General features: G+C 42.4%; 1 protein-coding gene across 1 annotated transcript in view; it reads right to left on the reverse strand.

Moving 5' to 3' along the window:
* COPS3 (COP9 signalosome subunit 3) overlaps window positions 1-10,350 on the reverse strand; it is a 42,541-nt gene that overhangs the window by 8,221 nt on the left and 23,970 nt on the right. The window contains exons 6-8 of the mRNA XM_011975299.1: window positions 8,227-8,406; window positions 5,417-5,557; window positions 3,811-3,984 (exon numbers count right to left, since the gene is read on the reverse strand). Coding sequence (XP_011830689.1) covers window positions 3,811-3,984; window positions 5,417-5,557; window positions 8,227-8,406 — 495 coding nt within the window. The remainder of the gene's footprint in view (window positions 1-3,810; window positions 3,985-5,416; window positions 5,558-8,226; window positions 8,407-10,350) is intronic.

Raw genomic sequence — 10,350 nt, forward strand, 5'->3', positions numbered from 1 at the left:
GCAGGAGAATCGCTTAAACTTGGGAGGTGGAGGTTGCAGTGAGCTGAGATCACGCCACTGCATTCCAGCCTGGGCGACAGAGTAAGACTCCATCTCAAAAAAAAAAAAATAAGAATAAAAACTGATAAATCCAGTGGTTTGTCATCAATTTCCTAGAGAAGTAATGAAAAAGGATAAATTTTATATATATATGTAAACTGGAAAGGAATCCTAGGTATGTACATCATTATGAAGATTTTCATCTTTTGAATTTTGTATTAAACGTATCATCTATTAAATGTAATTGAAAAAATAACACTCATCATTCAAAATTCAAAGTAAACATTTTTAAACAAATGGGGGAATTAAATAAAAGAGGCTACACACTTGTGGTACGTGAGGGAAACCAGTGTTTACCACTGCTCTCTCAGGATCTCATGAAAATGACCCCTTTCAGAAACACATTAAAAGAGCTCTATTCTTAATGGCAGCTGGCAATATTTACAACAATGGCATTTTCAGAGATGGGCATATTAAAACCCTCATCTTGAAAATTCCTTTTTTTTTTTTTTTTTTTTTAAGAGATGGAGTCTTGCTCTGTTGCCCAGGCTAGAGTGCAGAGGTGCAATCGTAGTTCACAGCAGCTCACGGGAACCTCCCGTTTCAGCCTCCTGAGTAGCTGAGACTACAGGTGTGCACCACTGTGCCCAGCTTATTTTATTTTTTTATTTTTTGTAGAGACAGGATCTTACTTAGTTGCTCAGACTGGTTTCGAGCTCCTGGTTTCAAGCTATCCTCCTGCCTCAGCTCCCCAAAGTGCTGGAAGTACAGGGGTAAGCCACTGTGCCTGGCCATAAATTCTTGATGAGCCAATAATTTTAAAACCTACATATACTTTAGTTCAGAGAACAGTATCCAAGAAACTGTAATTATTGCTAACTTTAATAAGTATACAAGTAGTTTAACGCAAATGAAGACTCAAAAGTCAACATTTTAGCCTGGCCAACACAGTGGGATCCCATCTCTACAAAAAATTTAAAAGTAGGCCAGACGCAGTGGCTCATCATGCCTGTAATCTTAGCACTTTGGGAGGCCGAAGTGGGCAGATCACTTAAAGTCAGGAGTTCCAGACCATGCTGGTCAACATGGTGAAACCCCGTCTCTACTAAAAATACAAAAATTAGCCAGGTGTGGTGGTGTGCACCTGTAGTCCCAGCTACTCGGGAGGTTGAGGCAGGAGAATCGCTTGAACCCAGGAGGTGGAGGCTGTGGTGAGCCAAGAACGCACCACTGCACACTCCAGCCTGGGCAATACAGCGAGACTCGGTCTCAGAAAAAAAAAAAAAAAAAAGCAAGGTCAAGAATAGAACATAGAGTATGACCCCAGTTACATATAATTGGGAGACTCTATGCATACACATAGAAAAGAAACAGAGAAGAGGAACCTAGAAAAACATCTACTAAAATGTTAACACAAAGTAATATTTCAATGTCAGAAGTGGCAGATTTAACCCACCCCTAGTTGCCTTCCATCCCAGCCATGCCATCACCTACTGATACAGTCTACCTGTTGAGGCTTCTTTGGATTTTCTAGTAAGAAAACTTGGCTAGAAAAATCCTTTGATGTTTCCCCCTTCTTTTCATTCTAGCACTGGGACATCATGCCAAAAATGGAGCAGCCACTATCACAGATATAACCTTCTGACTAGCTATGTACTTTAAAGACACGGTTCCTGCCCACCATACCTTATGGCAGCCCTTCCCAGGTCCCTTCAGCAGGCAGTGCTTGTGAGCTCAGTGTACCACAATACACCACTTCGTGTCAACACACAAAGGACCCAGGACCTTGATGACTCTGTAAGTCACTGCCCCAGCCCTGGAAAGACCATTTCAAGTTGAGACTCTTCCTGTTTGATCAAAAAAAAATTTTTTTTTTTTTTTTTTTTTGAGATGGAGTCTCACTCTATCGCTCGGACTGGAGTGCAGTGGTGCAATCTTGGCTCACTGCAACCTCTATCTCCTAAATTCAAATGATATTCCTGCCTCAGTCTTCCGAGCAGCTGGGATTACAGGTACGTGCCACCACACTTTTGAAACTGTTATTTAATTTTCATTTGCTATTTTGCAATTTAACATCTTTTGTAACATGTACTATCTTTTATGTTTGTTAGCATTTGGGTTCTTTTATCTAAACCTCAATTACTAGTCACAAACAGAGTGCAGCTGTTTTTTAATGGCTACCTCTTGGTAAGGAAAGACAGAAATGTACTTAGAATGGTTCTGTTGGCACTTGGGCCAAAAAGAAAATTTCACAGAGAGGATTAGGCTGCTTGTTATTTAAGTCTCTTAGATCCTGGTCTTTTAAACCTATAGGTCAAGTTGGTTTTTCTGGCTCACAAATTACACTGGTTTTGATCTTTGAGTTGATTTCTCTTTCATGTTCTTCATTTTTCTCTCATAAATTAACTTTTTACAAATTCACTACTGATTTCCTTCTGTTAGGAAGCTATGGCTAGTCTTTCTAGAGCATTTGGAAGGATTCTATTTCTTGGCCATTGACCCTCTCCTCACCTTCCTTCCTCTTCTCCTTAGGATCCTTTATCCTTGTATAAGGTCTGCCCACCTCAACAGCCACTGGGCTAGGGGAAGTCACCTCTCCCCTAAGTTCTCACATAGCCAAATCCATCAGCCTTTTCCATTGCTGGGTAGCCTAGCAACAAACAGCCCCTACTCTGGTTCCTTGGCTTTTCCCCAACCATCCATCACCATGGCTGACACAAGGCAAAGGATGTGCACAGGAACAGATGTGCCGTGTTCTCAGCAGCTGTGAACTGTGCATCTCTGGTCAGACTTCCCAAGAGAAAAAAGCAATCCTCTATTTGTTGAGCTATAGGATTCCTGTAACTTGCAGCCTATACCTTCCTAAAACACAAAATATTTCATTTTTCATTATTTTTCTGTACTGTTTGAACATTTGATATTAAGCACATTTTCTATAGTCAAAACCCAGCACGTTATTTTCATCTTGAAAATAAAAATTATACAATTGGCTTACATCCTAGAAGTCAATTGCACAAAGTTTGTACAACCCTGGCCTAAATGGTAATGTCCAAGTAGTACTATGTTCACATAAGATGTTCTCATTGGCCAGGCGCAGTGGTTCATGTCTGTAATCCCAGCACTTTCGGAGGCCGAGGCAGGTGGATCACATGAGGATAGGAGCTCGAGACAAGCCTGGCCAACATAGTGAAACCTTGTCTCTACAAAAAATACAAAATATTAGCTGGACGTGGTGGCTCACACCTGTGGTCCCAGCTGCTTGGGAGGCTGAGGCGGGCAGATCACTTGAGCTCAGGAGGCAGAGGTTGCAATGAGCCAAGATCACGCCACTGCACTCCAGCCTGGGCAACAGAGCAAGGCACTGTGTCAAGGGGGATTAAAAAAAAAAAAAGATTTCTTATAGAGATCAGCACAGCCAGACAGGTTGCAAGGCAGGTCACAATGCATTGAGGTCTGCATCACTAGCATCCCTCATCTGCCCTGCTGGAGCTGCTGACCTCTCTGAGGCTGCCTTTCACTGTCTCCCAATGTAGCCGTGTCTCCTACCTTTCTTCCTCTTCACCTGCTCCAAATACCCTGCTCTAGCCCTGAAAAGACCAAAGGTATACATCAAATTCTTTCTAAGAAGGCAATTACAAGAGAGTTCTCTCTCAGCACAGAAATCCTGCCATGCTTTATCCCTGTACCTGCTTCCTTAGCTCTGAAAACGGAAAGGGAAACATGGCCCCCAGGGTGTCAGGAGCTGCCCTGTGAAGGTGGCGCTTTCCTCACCTTTGTTAGCCTCTGAATATTCTTCTTATAAAGAGATGACAAGCATTGCTTCACCAGTCCCATGTTGTTATCACGAGTGAAAGTTTCACTGTGCTTATTCACCAGGTTTCGGAGTTCTGAGGGGTTGTTGGTTGAATACACTTGTGCTAACTCGTGGTATGCATTGCTAAGAGGCTAAAGATGCAAAGGAGGGAAAAAATCAGATTAGAACTTCAGAAGAGGCCAGGCGTGGTGGCTCACACCTGTAGTCTCAACACTTTGGGAGGCCGAGGCAGGCGGATCACCTGAGGTTCAGGAGTTCAAGACCAGCCTGACCAACCTGAAGAAACCCCATCTCTACTAAAAGTACAAAATTAGCCAGGCATGGTAGCACATGCCTGTAATCCCAGCTACTTGGGAGGCTGAGGCAGGAGAATCGATTGAATACGGGAGGTGGAGGTTGTAGTGAGCCGGGATCATGCCACTGCACTCCAGCCTGAGAGACAAAAGCAAAACTCCGCCTCAAAAAAAAAAATAAAAGAAAAAAATTTCCGAAGACTCAAATGTGTATAGGAAGCAAAAACACACTTACATATTATTTTTTAAACAAGTATATCCCATGTTGTCAGGTAACAACACACTGTTACCCTACAAATTATAATTTACCCAAAGCAAATGCCTGGTTTTTAAGACCAAGTGGAGTAATTTATTTTCAACAAAATTTTGTAGTACAGATCAAGTAGTAACACAATAGGTGAAAACCCACTGAATTTAGTGAAGGCACACATCTTTATCAGTGGTTCTGTTTTTCTACTGATAAATAATATAGAGAAGGAAGGAGTCAAAACATTCATCATTCCCAACTCTCCGTCTCTCTTTCTCACACCTCACCAGATGCAATGGGACAATCTGTTACTTCTGCTAGCAAGAAAGAAGACGGGGCCAGGTGCCATGGCTCATGCCTGTAATCCCAGCACTTTGGGAGGCTGAGGCGGGTGGATCACGAGGTCAGGAGATCAAGGCCATCCTGGCTAACACGGTGAAACCCTGTCTCCACTAAAAATACAAAAAATTAGCTGGGCATGGTGGCACACGCCTGTAGTTCCAGCTACTCAGGAGGCTGAGGCAGGAGAATCACTTGAATCCGAGAGGCAGAGGTTGCAGTGAGCCGAGATCACACCACTGCACTCCAGCCTGGGTGACAGAGCGAGACCCCATCTCAAAAAAAAAAAAAAGAAAGAAAACAAAATAAAGGCCAGGCTCAGTGGCACACACCTGAAATCCCAGCACTCTGGGAGGCAGAGGCAGAAGGACTGCTTGAGGCCAGGAGTTCAAGACCAACCTGGCCAACATAGCAAGACTCTGTCTCTGGGGGAAAAAAAAATCAACTGTTACAGGAGCTTAAACATCTATAGCTGTAAGTACCTAGAGCACAAGTTTGAAAACGGGTTCCTGAGAAATATTCCATCCCAATCAGGTAATGAGAATGTCTGCTAATCTGAAGCTGTTAGGAGAACTAAATCACTATAAAACCAAGTTACAGAACTGTATCATTGCAATTTCTTGATATACTCAACATGCTCACGTAAGAAATCAGTTTTATGTAAAAAAAAAAAAAAAAACTTACCTTAATGAATCTACCCACAATTTGAGATGTGTATTTTGGTAGCTGTTGTACTTTGCCAAGTAATATCAAAGACACTAAAATATACTTTTTATATGATTCTAACATGATATGACTGACCGCCATGGCAGGAGTAGTTATAGCCTAGGCAAAAGAAAAATGCTTACTGTAAAGAGAACATACCACAGTAGCAAACAGCAATCAACCACATGTATCACATTAATTATAAATCAGTAATACTTTTTAAACGTCCCATTATTTTTATAACAGCCTTGAGATATAATTCATTTTATTTTATTTTTATTTATTTTTTAGAGACAGGGTCTCGCTCTGTCATCTAGGTTGGAGCACAGTGATATAATTATGGCTCACTGCACCCTCAAACTCCTTGGGTTCAAGCGATCTTCCTGCTTCAGCTTCCTGAGTACCTGGGACTACAGGCATGGGCCACCATGCTTGACTAATTTTAAAATTTTTGGGCCGGGCGCGGTGGCTCAAGCCTGTAATCCCAGCACTTTGGGAGGCCGAGATGGGCGGATCACGAGGTCAGGAGATCAAGATCATCCTGGCTAACATGGTGAAACCCCGTCTCTACTAAAAAATATAAAAAACTAGCCAGGCAAGGTGGCGGGCACCTGTAGTCCCAGCTACTCGGGAGGCTGAGGCAGGAGAATGGCGTAAACCCAGGAGGCGGAGCTTGCAGTGAGCTGAGATCGGGCCACTGCACTCCAGCCTGGGCGACAGAGCGAGACTCCGTCTCAAAAAAAAATAAAATAAAATAAAAAATAAAATAAAATAAAATTTTTGGCTGGGCACGGTAGCTCATGCCTGTAATCCCAGCACTTTGGGAGGCCGAGGCAGGCAGATCACGAAGTCAGGAGATCGAGACCATCCTGTTTAACATGGTGAAACCCCATCTCTACTAAAAATATAAAAAATTAGCTAGGCATGGTGGTGGGCGACTGTAGTCCTAGCTACTCGGGAGGCTGAGGCAGGAGAATGGCATCAACCCGGGAGATGGAGCTTGCAGTGAGCCGAGATCGCACCACTGTACTGCAGCCTGGGTGACAAAGCGAGACCCCGTCTCAAAAAAAAAAAAAATTTTTGTAGAGATGGGGGTCTTACTATGCTGCTAGGCTGGTCTTGAACTCCTGAGTTCAAGCAGTCCTCCCACTTCAGCATCCCAAAGTGCTGGGATTACTGGCATGAGCCACCACGCCTGGCCACTTTCTTGTCTTTTTATTTTTGAGGTGGAGTCTTGCTCTGTCACCCAGGCTGGAGTGCAGTGGTGTGATCTTGGCTCACTGCAACCTCCATCTCCTGGTCCAAGAGATTATCCTGCCTCAGCATCTCGAGTAGCTGGGATTACAGGTGCCTGCTGCCACGCCCAGCTAATTTTTGCATTTTTAGTAGACATTTTCACCATGTTGGCCAGGTTGATCTTGAATTCCTGACCTCAGGAGATTTGCCTGCCTTGGCCTCCCAATGTGCTGGGATTACAGGTGTGAGCCACCATGCCCAGCCTCCTGTTCTTTTTTTTTTTTTTTTTTTTTTGAGACGGAGTTTTGCTCTTGTTGCCCAGGCTGGAGTGCAATGGTGTGATCTCGGCTCACTGCAACCTCCGCCTCCTGGGTTCAAGTAATTCTCCTGCCTCAGCCTCCTGAGGGATTACAGGCATGCACCATCATGCCCGGCTAATTTTGTATTTTTAGTAGAGATGGGGTTTCTCCACGTTGATCAGGCTGGTCTCCAACTCCCAACCTCAGGTGATCCGCCCGCCTTGGCCTCCCAAAGTGCTGGGATTACAGGCATGAGCCACCGCACCCTCCCCTTCTTACCTTTTTAACACACACATCATCTTGATATTTCAAGACCAGTTTGCTCATGAATTACTATATTTGGCTACAGCAATGATAATGCATCCAGTGGCTATGAAGTACATTTTTATAATTTTCTGAATGTGTAGTCTTAAAGAGAAGTCACCTTGAAGATTTGACCTGACTAGACACATGCTTTAATGACACCATTTCCGCCTACTGGCACCTTATGGTGGCCCTTCTCAGGTCCCCTCAACAGGGCACATCAACCACTCATTATGGTATGGTTCAGAGCCACGGATGTGTGTACGTGTGTGTGTGTATTATGTATTAGAATTCCAACTAAACTGAGCTCCCTGAAGGTTTTAAATATCCTTTATTAATACATGTTATGAACTAAAAAGGAAAGTATGAACATCTAGCTAATTTACCTTAAGACAACGGGTTTATTAATCAATATTGTGTATCTCTTTTTCAAAGTCTGAGTAAAGCTCCAGAATAGTCTACCAAATTGTGTACTATGTGTCATTACACAGACACAGAAAGGGTGGGAGGGACTATTACTGTGTACTCCTCTATACCCTTTAAATTATGAATCAAGAGAATGTTTCACTGAGTAAATAAAACTTAACAAAATACCACACATGGTTTTAGAATAAGACACATTCAAGGTCATTCAGTTCAATCTCTTCCTTATATGCAAAGGAAGCTATAAAGGTCAAGAGATGTCATAACTTATCCCAAATCAGATAAGATATAAGTGCAAGCCTAGATTAGAACCCACCCACAAGTGCTCTTCTATGCACTGGCACTGCTCCTCAACTTAGGGATCAGGTTACCACCATTTACCTGATGACAGAGAAGCAGTCTCTGAAAGGACCACCACCTGAAACGGAGGCCCCGGGATCAGTCCACTCTAGCCACAAACCTATGGGATCACTTTTTTGATCACATGAGTTCAGAACAACCTCAGCTAATTTTTAGAGAAATGATTACCTGTTCATAAAAGTAGAGAGCTCTTTCAAAGTTCTTCAGCCCAGTATAGATCATTCCTCCATAATAATAGTAACATAAAAAGTGCTTTGCATCATAGGCTCCATTCTCTTTACAGATATCCATCATATCCACGTCAAGATATGGAAGGGCAGGCTTAAAGCATTTTGCTAGCAAACAAAGCTGTGAACAAATTGATATTAAATCATCACTTTAATTTTACTTAGGCAGGTATTAGCAGAAGAAGAAAATTCATAGATTCCAGAAATTTCCAAATAATGTAATTGTGTTTTACATTTTATCAACTAAAATGATCTAAATGTCAACACATTTCATGTATCTGCTATCTGAAATGCTTAGGACCAGAAGTGTTTCAAATTTTGGAATATTTGCAGAATACATACCAGTTAAGCATCCCTAATCTGAAAACCTGAAATGCAATTGCTCCAATGAGCACTTTGAGTGCCAAGTTGGCACTCTAAAGATTTCAGATTTTGAAGCATTTTGGGTTTCAAATTTTCGGATTAGGACTAATCAACCTGTACTCCATTTTCTTAGCCATTCAGAATAAAATAGCATTACTTTTTTTTTTTTTTTTAATGAGACGGAGTCTCACTCTGTCACACAGGCTGGAGTGCAGTGGCATATCTCGGCTCACTGCAACCTCTGCCTCCCGGGTTCAAGTGATTCTCCTGCCTCAGCCTCCTGAGTAGCTGGGATTACAGGCGTGCACCACCACACCCAGCTAATTTTTGTATTTTTAGTAGAGACGAGGTTTCACCACATTGGCCAGGCTGGTCTCAAACTCCTGACCTCAAGTGATCCATCCACCTTTGCCTCCAAATGTGCTAGGATTACAGGCGTCAGCCACCTCACCTGGTGGAGCATTTCTTTATAAAAAGCTAAACAGCTATAAGGCCAAGCATGCTATAGACGATTGAGAATAGAGAATTCTACAGACAAGACTCAGTTATCCCTTAACCTATCCCTACCCATCTGATTAGAGGGCAGAAGAGTGTGTCCTCTTCCTCTTTACTGAACTAGTGGAATGGAAAGAGACCAGCATGGTGTGATAAAAGTAGAAGTGCTTCCTCTAATTAATCCTTTCCAGTGTTTTAATCCTTTAGGTAAATGTAGGGAATTGTGCAACTCAGCAAAGCAAGCCCTTAGAACAGTTATCTAGCTAATGGAGACGCAGTGTAAACATGCATACGAACTCACTGAGCTATACACTTTAGTATTTTACTGTCTGTATGTTGTACCTCAATCACAATTTTTTTAAAACATTAAAAAAAGACACATCTTCATATGAAACTAGAACATGTGTTTGAAATAATCCACACACCATGTTATTCTTGAAGGAAACAATGTAAATACCCCATGCAGACTTGTGAAACCATGGCATACTCATATTATAGACTACTCCGTACCTGTAGAGTACCACTATGGAATCATCTCCAAGATACGTTAAATACAAAAAGCAAGCCACAGAAGAGTCTGCATAGATTAAAATTTGTGTAAAAAATGAGAAAATATATATTCATATTTGCTTTTATGTCCATAAAAAGTCTTTGGAAGGATACACAAGAAATTACTAACATGGTTTCCTTTGTAGAGAAGAAATAGATGGCTAGCAAACAGAATGGAAAGGAGACTTCATTATATACCTGCCCTCCTCACAAAATAAGATAAATAAATGAGGCCAGGCATGGTGGTTCACGCCTGTAATCCCAGCACTTTGGGAGGCTGAGGCAGGCGGATCACTTGAGGTCCGGAGTTCAAGACCAGGCTGGCCAACATGGTAAAACCCCATCTCTACCAAAAATACAAAAATTAGCCAGGTGTAGTGGTACACGTCCATAATCCCAGCTACTTAGGAGGCTGAGGCAGGAGAATTGCTTGAACCTGGGAGGCGGAGGTTACAGTGAGCCTAGATCGTGCCACTGGGCTCCAGCCTGGGCAACAGAGCAAGACTCTATCTCCAAAAAAAAAAAAAAAAAGATAAATGAGTAACATTTTAAGGTGTAAGAAATTAGATATGTTCAGTCTCAGGTTCCACAATTTTTTTTTTTCTTGAGACAGAGTTTGATTCTTACGGCCCAGGTTGGAATACAATGGTGCAATCTC

The sequence above is a fragment of the Mandrillus leucophaeus genome, unplaced genomic scaffold, assembly GCF_000951045.1.
Source record: "Mandrillus leucophaeus isolate KB7577 unplaced genomic scaffold, Mleu.le_1.0 Scaffold153, whole genome shotgun sequence".
NCBI classification, from domain to species: domain Eukaryota; kingdom Metazoa; phylum Chordata; class Mammalia; order Primates; family Cercopithecidae; genus Mandrillus; species Mandrillus leucophaeus.